This window comes from Sander lucioperca, chromosome 8, assembly GCF_008315115.2.
Source record: "Sander lucioperca isolate FBNREF2018 chromosome 8, SLUC_FBN_1.2, whole genome shotgun sequence".
Taxonomy (NCBI): domain Eukaryota; kingdom Metazoa; phylum Chordata; class Actinopteri; order Perciformes; family Percidae; genus Sander; species Sander lucioperca.
Genome location: NC_050180.1, coordinates 17,907,631 through 17,923,257, shown reverse-complemented (window position 1 = coordinate 17,923,257; position 15,627 = coordinate 17,907,631). Strand labels below are relative to the sequence as shown.

The window sequence follows — 15,627 nt, the reverse complement described above, 5'->3', positions numbered from 1 at the left end:
TGACGTCGGTGAAAACCCTCTATATTAACATTTGTAATATAGTATGTACAATGTTTATATATATATATATAACATCTTTTTTTGTTTTATGGGGGGTTATGTGCTGCACTATTTCTTGGATGGGAGCAGTTGCCATGCAACCAGCAGAGACACCAGGAAGTCACAACCCCCGAGCATAGACAGTCCCGACCAAGGCAACCTTAACTAAGCTAAGCTAACCGACTGCTGGCTGTAGACTTATATAGCATATCTTTTCATCTTACTTTTGGCGATAGGTAGGCCTAAGTAATAAGTGTTTTCCCAAAATTACCTGCTGGGATGTTATTTGTTTGATAATATGCTTTCCGTCCTCTTTCCCTTTCCTGCCTTCTGCAGGGAAGGTATCAAATTCAATATCAATATCCCTTTACTCGCTCCCTTCATTCCTCCCTTTCCTTCCCTTCGGCCCAACAAGCCACGAAATCAGCCCGCGCTGACTCCGCCCCCCAATCTCAGTGGATGTGGATGCGAGAAAAAGGCCAGCAACAGAGTGACAGACATCGCAGCCCCGCCGCTCCGCTCAGCGTAGTAGTGGATATCTTCTCTGTATACGGCGAGCAGAGGCGAGCCAAAACGAGCCGCATGCTTGCTGTGCAACAAGGCGAACAGGAGCAAAATGGACCACCGGACAGTAGCACCAGTACCAGCATCCAGCGAGGACCGATACAGTTTTTAGGTAAGGCTTTGTTCGCTTTCTGCAGCATTTCCATACAGATCTGCATTTGCTGCTTCAGTGCGCTTTGTGCAGGGCACGGAGCAGCACAGGGAGAGGATGTGCATGCACGATGTTTGTTTAAAACGATTGCATATTTAGTATTAAATCAAACCTAGGAGAAAATCCTTTGTCTACGTTACTTTACCCGGATCACGGTGGTCATAACAGGAGGCTCATTTAACAGCAGCTCATATAGTCTCCGCGCGGCTCTTTAAGGTCCACACTAACAATTGGTTTAATAAACATTAGGAGCATAATTGTCACATGCAGCAGAGTTCAATGTGCATCAGTTAATGACGCTCATCTGTATGGTGCCTTTGTGTCCTATTTAACAAAATCGGCGTTCTCCACACTGAAGAGTTCATTCGCAGCTCACAGTGAAGGCAGGCCTGCATGCTGTTCTTCAACTTGAGGAGAAGATGCAGAGGGTTATTGTTCCCTTGGCACTCGGTTTTTGCAAAACAGCCGAGACTCATTCAAAACAGGAAACCCAAGCTGAAAGGCACGATGGCACCATAATGCGTCCTTTTCAACCCACTGATTCCACATGGATATTTGAAGAGGAAACTTAGGTATGCACGGGTCTGTGCCACTCTTTTGTCATGATGTAAATAACCTGCTCTTTTGGTCAAAAAGTTAATTTTAGGAGCTGTGTTGAAATGTGTTTATTTCACATCAGTGCACTTTCATATCCACAGCTGCATCGCTTCTCATCTGTAGCAGGCTTTTGTTTGGAGCAGTTTTATTAGTGACAAACCAGATAACATCTCAGCTTTCGGAATAAGTGTCCTCTTTTCCCTACTCACCTTCACATCATATGATTGAAGGCAGAGAAATCATTTAAACGCAGAGGAAAACATACAAGTGTCAACTGGGCAATTAAGTGTTTTCTGTTTGTGTGTGGGGGGTTGTGTTGCCTTTCAAGTGTGAGTTGTCTGATATCAGCAACAGGAAAATGGAAGTTGGGCACGCTGCGACTTTCAACATCAGCGGTGGAGGAGGTCAAAAGTAGACAGTTATTGCAAAAAGAACACACACACATTCACACTTCACTGTAGTCGACCGGAATAGAAGACACCGGTCTGTCCTTTTGTAGTTTCTTATGTGCAGCAAAAACAGCACAGGGACATTGCGTCAGAAAAGTGTCAATTTGTTTGCGTGTGCAGCTGCTGAATAATTATGTGCACTCTGTTTTTCAAAGCTTTTGAGAGGTTGCGACAAGGACAAAATTAGTTTTTTAACCACCAGAGTACAGCTGAAAGGACACACATTATATAAAACTAAAGCTGAATTATTTACCTTTTTTTTTTTTTTTTGCCAGGACATTTTCTTTCATAGTAAGTGGACTATAGATGTTGTTACCCACTCTCACTTAAGATGCATTATTAATGTGCTAATGGCTACCTGATAAATGCACATACCCACCACCAATGTGTGAAAGAGTTGTGAGTCTCAGAACATCTGCATTATTGCTTTTATGTAATTACCACTACACACTGGCTTGCACCTCCTTGTCTCTGCAGCTGGATATTTATTGTCTCAAATGGGGCGGCCTCCTTTTGCATGTGCTGACAGAGTGCAGGTGTGTACTGTAGGGAAGCAGCTTTCTTTGTATGCACTAACAATATGCCACTTTTATCCTACAATGGCGAACCACTACACACCAGACATGCAGCCATAAAACTTGCTCCACTAAAGAGATACTGGCATATGCTCAGCTGTAGAGCTGCAAAGATTAATCGATTAGTTGTCAACTATTAAATTAATCGGCAACTATTTTGATAATTGTCGGTTTGAATCATTTTTTAAGAAAAAATTAAAAAAATTCTGATTCCAGCTTCTTAGATGTAAACATTTCATAGTTTCTTGACTCCTCTACGACAGAAAACTGAATATCTTTGAGTTGTGGACAAAACAAGACATGTGAGGATGACTTCTTGGGCTTTGGGAAACACTAATCAACATATTCTTATCATTTTCTGACATTTTATAGACCAAACAACTAATCAATTAATCGAGAAAATAATCAACAATGAAAATAATTGTAAGTTGCAGCCCTACTCGGCAGGTTGATATTTTCAAGCTTCCTTAATTTATTTTGATGTTCAAGTCTTTGACAGGCATATCCATGTGAACACTAAACAGGCTATACTGTCCAGACAAAAATGGCCGTGAGATTAGAAGGTAACACCCATTTTTCCTAAAGAAATTACTATGCACATAAATTACACATAATGTACAAAAGAAAGGACTGTATCCCCTACAGCCCATACTGAGATGAGATAGTGTATGTTAATGGTTAATTCTCAATTCGTCCATTCCCGGACAACTTTTCAGTTTTATTGTGGAATAGATGTACAGCTGTGAATTCGAACATGCAGCTACACCCAGCTGAGAAGAATTAAACAAGAATAAATTAAAGCAACGGTCACTGTACAATAACTATACGAAAACAGTGATAATCTTCATTGTAAACCACCACATCAATCAAATCAAAAACAAGGTTGATTTTTTTTTTAAGCCACAAAAAAGCAATGCGAAAGCGCTGCTGTTCTAAAAATACCAATTGATGGAATGCATAATTGCTGTCAGGGATGACCCAGTAACAGAGGTAACTAGTTAGTCAAAGAGTGACTGCTCTGATTAGCATCGCACCAGAGGAAGTCTGAGAGGGGTGGCGATTTACATGGAAGATAGAGGTAGAGAGATAGAGTTGTACATAATTCCCAGTGGAAGTATTAACTGAATTATTTTGTTCACATTAGTTAAATCGATACTGAACAAAGCAAAACATTATGGAATAAGCACATATTTTCTGATAATGTGTTAGTGTTTAGAGGTTGAGTGTGTGACTGATTGACCTTACAGCATTGAGGGAAAAACAGAAAACAAATTGCAGGACAGAAAAGGCAGGGGCTATGCTTCAACGACAGATTTCTTTACTGTCCACACTAAGACGGTAAAAGGATACAGATTTCTGTCTTTCAAAGACAGTTGATCATCTCACCAGCAGCAGCGAAGTGAAGCATCTTTTTAATATGGCACCACTGCAGCTTTGAGGCTGCTCAGAACAGTCTCATTGATTTAACCATAAGATGATATTGCCATGTCATAAGAATGAGGCTAGATGCTGTCAACTTAAAATTAGAAGGTTTTACATGTTTTTTTTTTTTTAAATTTTTAAATCAATTAATATTGGGGGGTTAAATATGTTTAAACCTGCAATTACTGTTTTTTTTTGGGCTACCTGGGGGCACAGACATAAGCTTTGAACACTATGACCTATCACCACCTTAAGTTGATCTAGTGAACATGTTAGCAAACAGTTATGTAAAAACGTAAATGGACTGTTTTTATGTAGCGCTTTTCTAGTCTTAATTTAATAAATCTATTGGCTGGTACCGATCCGATACCAGTGTGTCATATATTTTATTATGTTTTAATAACTGTATACTACTATCCCTGTATAGATGTGATATGATTTCTATATCTTTGTTGTCAGTCTGGCTCAGGTTAAACTCTTTGTGAAACATGAACAAACACAAACAATGAACGTCCCAGAACTTTCTTTTATTATCCAGTTTGACAATCCGTTATAACGGAAAAAGAACATAAATAAACTACTTTAATGTAGATTTTCTTTAGGGCTTTCTTACGTGGTATCGGATCGGTGCATGAACTCCAGTACTTCCCGATACCGATACCAGCGTTTTAGGCAGTATCGGAGCTGATACCGATACTGGTATCGGTATCGGAACATCTCTAGCCAAGGCTGCCGTACAAGGTGCTCATCAGATAAACACTCCCACACATTTACGCTCCGATGGCGCATCACAGCCACCCATCTATTTACATCTAATTTATTTACACATCCAGCTGTTACAGCACACTGTTATCAATATTACCTCTCTTATAGCTCTGTTTTTGGTCAGTAGCAACTACTGAGGGACATTTGTCTCTTTAGCCATTAAAAAAAAAATAAATAAATAAAGATGATTTCCTCATCTTACTGTATATCAAAATGCTGTGCTCAGTATCTCACAGATGGTCATGAAATGGCAAGGCCAAATATTTAGGTCAACACTGTAGCTTGTTTTTAGTTACTCTCGAAATTCTCGTATTTTTTTACTGTCGGCCAAAGCTAGAGTTTCATTTTGATCTGTTCCAGGCTGTATATGTGGAGACTGTACAGAGGAGTGGAATGATTGCATGGGCAGGGCACTCTGGGAAGGTGAAGGTGTAATTTCAGATGTGCGCTAACCGACCAGAGTTGCAGTTATCTGAGCTTAGCCTTCAAAGGCAAGAGCGCTGGAGTCATCAAGACCAGCTGTGCCCCTCACTCCTGGCTGAGTGTGTGAGCGCTCAGAGGACAGGACTCTCCATGAGAAACACATGGACATCCAGGGTTATTAGATGTCTTCACAATATTGTAAACTTCCTGAGAGGAGTTGTTTAGACACTCATTTCTGTGTGTTATACGTATGGTCCTCTACTTCTTATGTTGAGTCTTCTTAAACAGCGACATGGGAAGATTTGAGCAGCTTATTGTGGCGTAGATTTCATAGTTGCTCTATAAATCTCTGATAGGCCGTAATCTCAGTCTGTGTTTAGAAGTAAGTGTCCAGAGTTCAGGCAGATTATAGAGAGGTTAAGCTGTCTGAAAATGGCTGTGGAGCTGTAGATTAGTGGGCTTGTTCTCTGGGCAGTCAAACATGATTTTCTCCACAAATGTAAAAGCCATTATGTAAGGCCCCTATATGAACAAATCCTGACTGCATCTGTTTTTTTTTTTTTTTGTTGAAGCATTAGCATGTGTGTTAACCTGTAAGATCTGCTCTTAAATTGGGTCAGGACCAGAGAAATGTTGTTGGTTTTAGCTCTTGGAGTAATAGCAGCTTCCTAAGCCGCATTTCCCAAACATGGATAAGCAGACAGTTTAAACTCTGATGAATCTATTCCTAATTCAGACACAAATGGAGTGAGGGTCACTGTGTTAGAGGGTTACTAGTCATAAAATCTGACGATCATACAATCTGACGGCACAAGCATTATGTCCTCTCAGTCTCAACAAGAAGGGGAACAGACAGTGAAATGAGCTTTAAGTGGACTTTCTCTACTTTCTCACATCAAACGCCCGCCCGCTGGGGGCGTCAGTGCTCCCAGCTGTATTTATGGGCCATAATGTGAGGTGTGGAGCTGCATTTCCTTCATAGGACCTTGCTGTTGGCAGGCTGTATTGGAGAGGGCTCTGTGCACCATGAAAGCCTGTCATCAAGAACCACTGCCCTGTGTGATTTATCAGAATAAAATATGCTTAGAAGGTCAGTATGATTCAGCTCTTCCCGTCCTCGTGTTTTTTTCAGATGACTCTTTTTTTTTTTTTTTTTTTTTTTTTATAAAGTGGAGGTTACTCTGTGAGGTGCTTTGAGTACAGCCCTGTTAGATTCAAACTTTTAAGTCTGCCTCCTGTTTCGACATTGAATAGCCAGTGGATGTCTGGTGGCTGATGACTTTCTCTTGTCCGGTACTCACTTGGAATGAGTCAGGGGCTTGTTTTCTCTCAAGGGCTGTGTCAGTAGTGCTGATTTTAAATGAAACACGTCCTCTGCTCTGGTAATTACAAGGGGCATGAACACTTAACATGGTGGTCTGATAGAAAGAGAGGGGCTAATTGGTGTGTGTGTGTGTGTGTGTGTGTGTGTGTGTGTGTGTGTGTGTGTCCAGGTGGATGTCTGCACTGCTCTTTTCAGAATGAAGGCTCATTGTGTGCACATAGATGCTCTCCGCATTGTGGATCCGAGTTTACTACATAAGATGGACTGTGACGGGTATGTGAGGGACTTCCTCCTCGCACCTTTTGGCCATTATTGGGTATAGTTACTTCTTTAGACTAAGATTAATGAGTGTCTAAGCACACCTTTGCAAAAATAGACAGACATAAAGACATTTTTGCTCTGCTGATATAATCTGTGCTGTGGTTGAAGGAGGATAGCAGGGGACAGGACAGAGCAAATCTGCCTCAGCGGGATCAGTCTTTAATGGAGTTAGTACTTTCTTCACTGACCTTGCTGGACCTGTTATTACAACAGCATGAAGCCATCCCTCATGATTCTGCTAGCACCAAGAGAGAACCAGGATGAAAGATGTCTTCTTTTTCTTTGGATTATTTCACAAAATCAAGACTGATTTGATGTGTTCCTGTTTTTGTGTGCATGTACCACATAGAGGGAAGCATATAAAACATATTTTCTCCTTTACCGTGGAGACAGTGCAGCAAGTTGTATACTCTTGAAACTGCCACAAAACTATCTAACATCAGATACACATAACCAAAGAAATATTTGCTTTAAGGAGCAAACTTTAAGCTGCATTAACATTAAATGTTTTCTCATATGAACTCCAGTTGTCTAACAAATCAGGTCCGGTCATTGTCCCTAGATGTCCTTTCTGACATGTAGCACACAACAGCAGATTGTCCATGTCTATATACTCCTTTCTTTGAAAAATACTCATGTAGGGGATTATAGAAAATTTGGTTTGTAGACTCCCAATACTGATGTAGGTATTAGCCTTGAAATGTCAGTATTGGCTGAACAGTCAGTGGTGTTGGGAAGCTGCGGTTGACTTCAATCATTTTGTTTAGGGCTGCAACTTTCTTATTTTCATGATAAATTAATCTGCTGATTCTTTTCTTGATCAATCGAGTAACTGTTTGGTCTATAAAATGTCAGAAAATAGTGAGTTCTTTAAGCCCAATTTTGCATATTCATACAGCTTGTTTTGTCTGACCATGTCCAAACCCCACAGGTATTTAGTTTAGTGTTACAGAAGACATTGAAAAACAGAAAATATGCACATTTTGAGAAGTTGCAGAAGTTTGCTTGAATAAATTAAGTTAATGATCATTCTATTTATAATTTTTCGTCACTTGTTTTAGCTCAAATTTTGCTTATTCTTTTTTGTGGAAAGTTAGATCATACAGACAGATGTATTACAGATGTGTGCATCTGTGTGGCTTGTTAAAGCTCAGTTTGATAATTTAGTAATTAACTGACTATCTACATTGTATTGCCTTGTTACAGTGAACAAGCAACAAGGATTCTTGAAAGCAGTGCTTATCATACTGGTGGAGAGTAACATTCACAGTGGCTTCCTGCATTACATAAAAGTCCCTGCAAGTTGATTTGTGGTCAGGCAAAACTAGACATGCCTGGCTTTTTCTTTTTCTTTTTTTTTTTAAACAAGTTTTTAAGTGACCTGCTCTGTGCCACCTTTTAGCCTCCTTACTTATGAGGAGAAGGAGCTGAAATGTAACCTTTGTGGCTAAATTTAATTTGTGCTATACTTTAGGTTTCAAAGCTGCTCTGTACTAAGCTGTGCTTCTTTATGCGTGCGTGCAGCCATGCGATTGCATGCTCTAGTGTATGTGATTGGCAGGCAGTAAGATGGCTGGAATGAGCTGTATCTCCTGCAGTGTGTTCTCGGCTCCACATGCTAGGTGCCAGTGGAGAAGAGCTGGTTGATCTATTGCTGGCAGTCACATTACCAAGACTGGCAGGCAGAGCCACAGTACAGTATTGACACACGTTTCCTCATGTGGACAGAGATGCAGCAGGGAATGCAATATTAATTTGGTTCTTTGCATGGGTAAGGCAAAAAATGTCTGAGTTTAGAGCAAACACACATAGACACAAACAAAGTCAGTGGAGTGGTATCTGCATGCACAGCACCACAGTTAAATGTAGGCCACATAAAAAGATGTGGGGGAAGGAAAGAAGGTGAGCAGTGGAAGTAGCATTGAAGGAAGGAGGAAGCCTTTCATTATGTCATTATGCTGGAGCAGCGGCAGGATTAGGGTTTGGCAGGATATATAGGGAGAGTTCAACCCTTGAAATTTGAGCTTTTGTCTTGGAAGTAAAAAGTAGTAATTCTTCCATCCATCAGTCCTGTCTTGTTCTCTCTCTCCTCTGGCCTTGAAACTGTGCTACAGGATTAACATCAGTAGCAGATTTGAAACAAAATGTTTTACACAACAAGATGGCGCTTTAGCTTCGGCATCATCCTATCTTTGCTCATGTGTATATACTTAGGTAGCCCAGCCATTCAGTCTGCAGCCTATTCTTAACAGCTGCACTTTAGGGTTTCAGGATGTGATGAAGTGCAGCGGACACTTCGGAGAGCTCGGACACTGGCAGTTTAATTACACAGGGTAAAGTCTGATGTCCTACTTGGTAATAACCTCATTGCCTCCTGAGGCTAAAGCGGGCTGGGCCTGTAGCAGGGGGTTCATTAAATGAGGAGAGAGAGAGTGGCTCGGTTCATTTAGTCTGTGCATATGCCTATGCCTTCTTTGTAACTCAATTTTCTCACTTCAGTTCAAGACTTTAAGTGGCTTCTAATGTCCCTGTTTCAGTCCACCTTTGCTGTGTTTGCAGTGTCTAATTTTTCTTGTCTAATCTGCAACCACAAGAAATGTCATCTCTGCATGACATGAGAAAGCACAGACCTGTGTGTGAGCGGTACAATGAAATATTATGCCTTGTATTGGCTGAGTTTGGACAGTTCGTATTACCGCAGTCCCTAAAAATGGTACAAGATCAATACCTTTTTTAAGTGCCTCTCTGTTAATGACAGTTTTGATGCTGGAATTCCATTTGTGAAAAATTATTTCTAGGATTAAATTGCAGACGGAATTTATTTTTTTTTTTAATCAGATGCAGTCCAAAAGTCTTGAGGCATATAGAATTTTGACTTGCTGTAAAGTCAAACTTAAGCATGTAAGAAGGGTGTTGATCACGTGGTTAATTTACATAAGTGTGATCTCAGTCGCATACATACATAGCAGTTGAAATGGTGAGATTAAACACTTCTTAGCTGCTTCACAAGTTTACACCATGACGTTTTTGACTTTGGTTTAAATTCTGATTTCTTCTGTGCATACAACAGCTGTACAGGCTCCCTGTTCTAATGATAATTTAAACTCTGTTCAGCAACAATGTGCTCATTTAAAGTGGAATTTGTAAAATTTCAGGAGTGGAGCATGATCTCTCCAACGTAGATGACAGTTTGTGGACTGTGTGCAATTGGGCAGATAGTACTGTCTTCCATTTTTAAACTGGATTCTGATAACGGCGTGATTCAGACAGAATGTCTTCATTGTATCTTCACTTCTTTACGCTTCGGTTCAGGCAACTAAAACACAACTAGGTTTAGGCAACGTGTTAAGACAGGTGGAGTTAAGAATTCAGTGTGCCCGTACAATGTGCTTATACCTGCTCCACGTGGCTACAGTCAAAGGTGGGGTGAAAAGTCTGCTGTTGTAGCCTCCTCCTGACTGTATCACACTGCCTCCTTGAAACAGAAGTATAGCTGTTAGCAGCTAAGCTGTTAGCTCCAACTATGTAAAAGCAATGCTTGGAAACAGTGTTTGGGAAATTAACTAATTTGTTATATGTGTCGCATGATCATGAAGTACACAGTAGAAATATGGCCTCAAGTATTTCACCAGGAATGTGTGCCTGCATTGATTTGATTGACCAACGCAGTGCATTGCTGCTCCACTCAAGCTCAAGTTCATAAATAACTGTGCCCCAGTTATAAAGGTTCATACACCCAGCCGGTTTCTAAATGTGTCTCCCTCATGTATGCATGTTTTTCTCACTTTTAATACATGAAGCACGTATTGTATTTTTTTTCATGTTCTATTCACATAATCCTGGGAGACTAGGTCTGGACAAGTTCGCAAATTAATTCAGAAATCTAAAATATCTCTTGACCATACAATTCATACTTCTCTCTGTCTGTCCACAAATGCTTAGCGGATCTTGTCCTGTTGCCTTTTTTTTAACCACACAGTGATGGATTAGTTTGTACCTCATTGAACTGCTGTGAGGTGAATATTAAAGTAAAACAGCTTTATTTTTAGATGGAGAACAACTTCACTCTGTGGGTTCAATATTTCATGAGCAACAAGCCCTTTGGTTATTGTTTTATTTGAGAGAACGTGCACACTTTCATCCTATTGCTGTGCAGTGTGCAAAATAGAGGACAGCATGTTCTCTTGCAGAACTGAATACCTCAGTCATCCACTACCTCCTTTGTTAGACTCTTTTATTGTTGCCTCTTTGTAATTTGAAGTGTTAAACACCACAGATTATTTTTTATTACACTAATCAGTGTAATCTACCCACTCATTGTGAATTAACATACTGTATTTCTGTGCTTAAATGCAGGCATTGAGAACATGTTTCTGTGAGCCAACCTCACAGCATGGCCTTTGTATTTTCTGTAAAGTTTGTGTGGCCCTTATTTACCTATGTCACAGTCAGAACCGCTACTGCCTAGAGAAACTGTTCATTTATTTGAGATTTTTTGATTTAAAGCATTCATAACCAAATCTTCACTCTGGTAGTGTACTGAACAATTTTCAGAGTGGCTGTATTCCCTCAAGGGCTGCTAGTCACCTCTGGCAATGTCTGGACTGTAGACAATATTACAGCAGGCAGCAGCAGGGCATGCTGGGACACAAGGAATGTGGTTACATAATTTCTTTTATCTATATAGTCTCTATATTTTACTCTTCTGGTTCTATTGTGGTTTTAGCAGCATTTGGCTGCCTTGAAGAAATGCAGTCATATTATAATCGACTATTTTTATTTCAAGCAGTGATCATTTTCGTGACAAATCTGTTGACAAACAATAGTCCACAATGATGGATTTTTGTTAGTTTTTGTCATTTTTAGACACAGTGTTGATGTCACTCACAACAGACTGACTCTCAAATCTAGTCATCATTTCCAAACTATGACAGTTTGATCAGAGCTGGATTAACTCACTTGTTCACTAAAATAGGCAACAAAATATTTGTTGTCATATTTTTCGGTGACGAAATTAACACTGGTTTCAAGCAGTAGATTTTGAAAGACAGACATGGAGGCTTGCTTGTACTCTATAGTTATGATCAAATGTGTTCAAGGTTAAACATTTGAATAAAGAATGCCTAAAATGTATAATGGAAAAAAGTTTCCACCTACAAGCAGTGAAGTCTAATAATAAAGGTCACTTGATGAAACAGTTATTTCAGTTAAATATAGCCTAGTTAAAGTTGTCTACATATCTACAAAATATGTACATGTAAATGTACCAAAAGACCACAAACCATGCAGCAAACCAATGAATTTCTAGCTTTGTGCTCTCAGCCTGAGTAAATGTAGCCCTGTAGAGTTTTTCCTTTCATTTTTAATGGTTATAATGTTCAGTTCTTGTTGAAACTGTTTTAAAGAAGTGTTGATTCAACTTTGTCATTTCGGAGGATGTAGTTTATGGTGCTCTTGAATTGTATTGCATTATACAGATTTCCCTTTCATGCAGGTCATAAACCACATAATTATCCTCCTGAGGGCAAATGGCCTGCAAATATTTAACCAATCTCCTTTTCCCCAATTACAAAAGCTTCCTCTCTCTTCCTCAATGACATCTACATTGGAGCTTGGTTTTGCTCTGTACGACGTCTATGCTTTATATTTCATCAGGCTCCTTTGTTCATCGCCATCTCCTGCTAACTCCCACTAAGTCATTTAGTCGTCCTTTGCTGCCTGGCAGTGGCTCGTTTCCATGTTTCCCGTTTTGTACTGTGTCTTTGTGTATTCCTCACAAAACTAGCTCTGTCCTCCACCCCCGCCTCTCCATCTGTGCCACACATTTATGTTGTTTCACTGCAGTTACTGAAGCACACATCCTGATCGCTGCCAGGTGAGGCAAACTAGCTGCGCATCCACACACACACACACACACACACACACACACACACACACACACACACACACACACACACACACACACACACACACACACACACACACACACACACACACACTTCCACAGTGGGCTTATGTTGTGCAGTGGTGCATGTAGATGCCATTTGTTAGTTGACAACATGTCATTGGGCAGCTGTGGGTTTTCCTGCTTGTTTTCTTTGTTTTGTTTTTGTGCGTCAGGCCTTCTGGCCTTCTGTTGTTATTTCCAGATGTTAAATGGCATATTTTTAACTGGGTGACATTTGGCCCCAGCCTAGTCGACATGTTGAAACTGCTACACAGGGGATTGGGATGCCTGACACCTACCACACCTGTCAATGACTTGAAAGCCTTAGGCAGAACTGCAAGTTTTGGGAAAGTAGTCAGATTGTTGTCTGTGTTTGTGCAGATGTGCCTTTGTCTGAGTAATTGCATTAGTTTCTTTGCCGTTATTTTCTTTCTCCCACACCGTGTCTTCTCCCTCTGGCCCAGTTGCTCCCCATTGTTTGACCAGGGTATGTGGATGAGCTTTGGCCTCCTGTGTGGCTGCGGGAGGCCTGAATGTCTGGGTATATGGGGGGGGGGGCACAGGGGTGCCTGAGATCTCTTCTGCTGCACTCTGCAGGACTCGGCAGCTATAGAGACAGGAAGCTGTAATTAGGACTAGAGGAGGCTTGACACTCAGGAGCTTTAATTCTCCAGCTTTACCCAGCCACTCTCTCTCTCTAGGGATCAAGAAATGCTCCCACATTAAGAGACCAAAACTCATAATTACGTGTGGTTGAGAGGATTGTAGTTCCTCTGATGTGAGGCAATTTAATGCTTCATTTATTCACCTTCATTGCTGTGTATTTCAGTGTGTAAGCCATCATTGAACCTAATGTGTTGTACACCAGAGTATTAGAGTAAGTCAGGCTGAAAATGGTAGTGTTATTTTTAATGATTGTGTTTTTTTTGTACAGCAATGAAATAAGCAAAGGTATCATGTTGATGCACATGTGAAATGTTGATGAGTCTGGGATTTTGAAGTAGTGTCATAATCGTAGTGCATTTCATTGGAGCACAGGAACAGTGGTTGATACGATGGGGACAGCTAATGGAATGCCAAACAAAATAAAAAAAACAGACAATAGAGCAGATGTTTATCTTTTTATTTAGATAATTCACATCTGTTCAAAAACGGTGAGCTTTACTTGACTAATTGTTGGTTTGAAAAATTCTGGTTTCAAAATGTGAAAGCATTTGCTGCCGCCAGGGGGCGATCGAGATGTTTTGGCTTCACTTTTGGGGAGCTGTCATTCATCCATCTTTATATACAGTCTATGGATGTGATTGATAATCACCATTTGGTAACACATTTTACCGAACAGAGTCTGAAGTTAAAGTTCGTACTGATCTTCACACTTAACGATTTCCTTGGGCGAAACCCTGGAGTGTGTTTGTTCATTTAAAAAAAGGGGGGTTCTTTAAATGATTCATATTTTGTGGGATCTTGTCAGATCCAGATGTTGTATGAGTGTTAAGTTCTTGTTGTGCTAAGGATTTAAGGAAGGAAGCTGTAAATTTGATTCTAGTGGTCAGAAATAAAATACCTCCTTTTTTGTTAAGAGTGGAAAGCTGCCAACTTCTGCCCTGCAGGAGGTGTTTTCCTGTGGTGTGACTGTGTTTTTTTTCATTCACACACAGCCTCATGTATGCATGTGCACTCTTGACTTCACTAATTTGTACCACTCCTCTTCTCAGGGTCCTGCTATATCCTTGAGGACACATGGTCATGAAGAAATAGAAGTATCAGTTGAGGTGAGTGTCTCAAACGTTTGCTTCACCAGTCCCCATTTTTCTTTTCTCTCCTGAGCAGTTTCATTTTGAGCTTTCGTCTTTTACAGGCCCTCCAGCTGACCTCTGGGCTAAGTCCTGGCCGTGGGGCTTTGTTGTTGGTGGGCCAGCTGAACAGGCGTGTATGTGAGTGAGAGGTAATGAAGTCCAGGATGAGGCAGTGGCGGAGGCTAGTGCTGGTGGGAATGCTGGCCTGGGTTCTCCTCTTCTTAGCCCTCCTCTCTTACTTTCTGGATGCTCGTGTGAATGAACCCCTGACCTCTGTTGGCTCTTTACTCTCCCAGCACCCTGACACCCGTCGCCTAGCTTCTATACAGGCCTCCCATCAACAACATGCCAACCTGGGCTCCCGACCGGAGCTGGTTTCCACCTTAACGACAACCTACCCTGGAGATAAGCCAGAGCCGGAGCCTTCTGCCAGCTCCACGACCCCAGAGCTCAGCCTGGAGGTGAGCCACAGCCCCAACAGTGCTCCCTACGCCATTTATGGTAGCCAGGAGACCAGCCACCAGGATTACCTGGACCCACAGAGCCTGGCTGCCTGGTCCTCCTTTGGTACAGAAAATGTGGGTTCTCACTCGGACCCTTCAGTCCAGAGTCGTGAGAGAACTTCCCAGACAGAGTACCAGAACCACGTCAGCACCACACACTATCACGGTGGGGGGGAAGAAGAAGAAGAAGAAGAAGAAGATGAGAGGGATAACGAAGAAGAGGAACTAGAAAACAGAATAAGGGTTACAGGAGGCAGGAGGCTTGGTGGTGACTCCTCTGATCTGGATGAATATTACTTCTCCAAGTCTGCCTCTGTGGTGCAGAGGTTGTGGCGGGGTCGTGTGTCCGCTGGCATGTTGAGTCCTCGGCTGCAGCGCGCCATGAAGGACTACGTTAGTGCCAACAAACACCATGTTTCCTACGAGGGGCATCGCAGTGCCGCCCAGAGTGCTAAGGAGCTGCTGTGTCAAATGAAAGCCCAGGCCCAGCTCAGGACAGTGGACGGGTCAGAGCAGCCCTTCTCTTCACTTGGTTGGGCTCGTCTTGTGCCGTCTCTTCCCCTGAAGCGACTGCACAGGCGGGAGGACCAGAGTGGCTTCAAGACCTGTGCAGTGGTCACCTCGGCAGGTGCCATCCTGCGCTCAGGACTGGGCAAAGAGATCGGTGAGTAGAGAGGAAAAATATTCTGAGTAAGAGCCACAGGGCTTCTTTTGTTCTTTTGTTAAATGAAAAAAGGTTTGTAGAAAAAGC

The 15,627-nt window shown here is 41.5% G+C and overlaps 1 protein-coding gene across 1 annotated transcript in view; it reads left to right on the top strand.

The window, feature by feature from the left end:
• Positions 1–446: 446 nt before the first annotated feature.
• Positions 447–15,627, top strand: part of st6gal2a (ST6 beta-galactosamide alpha-2,6-sialyltranferase 2a) — a 53,288-nt gene continuing 38,107 nt past the window's right edge. Inside the window, exons 1-3 of the mRNA XM_031294464.2 lie at positions 447–715; positions 14,293–14,349; positions 14,436–15,540. Of these exons, the coding sequence (XP_031150324.1) occupies positions 14,526–15,540 (1,015 nt within the window). The 5' untranslated portion in view covers positions 447–715; positions 14,293–14,349; positions 14,436–14,525. The remainder of the gene's footprint in view (positions 716–14,292; positions 14,350–14,435; positions 15,541–15,627) is intronic.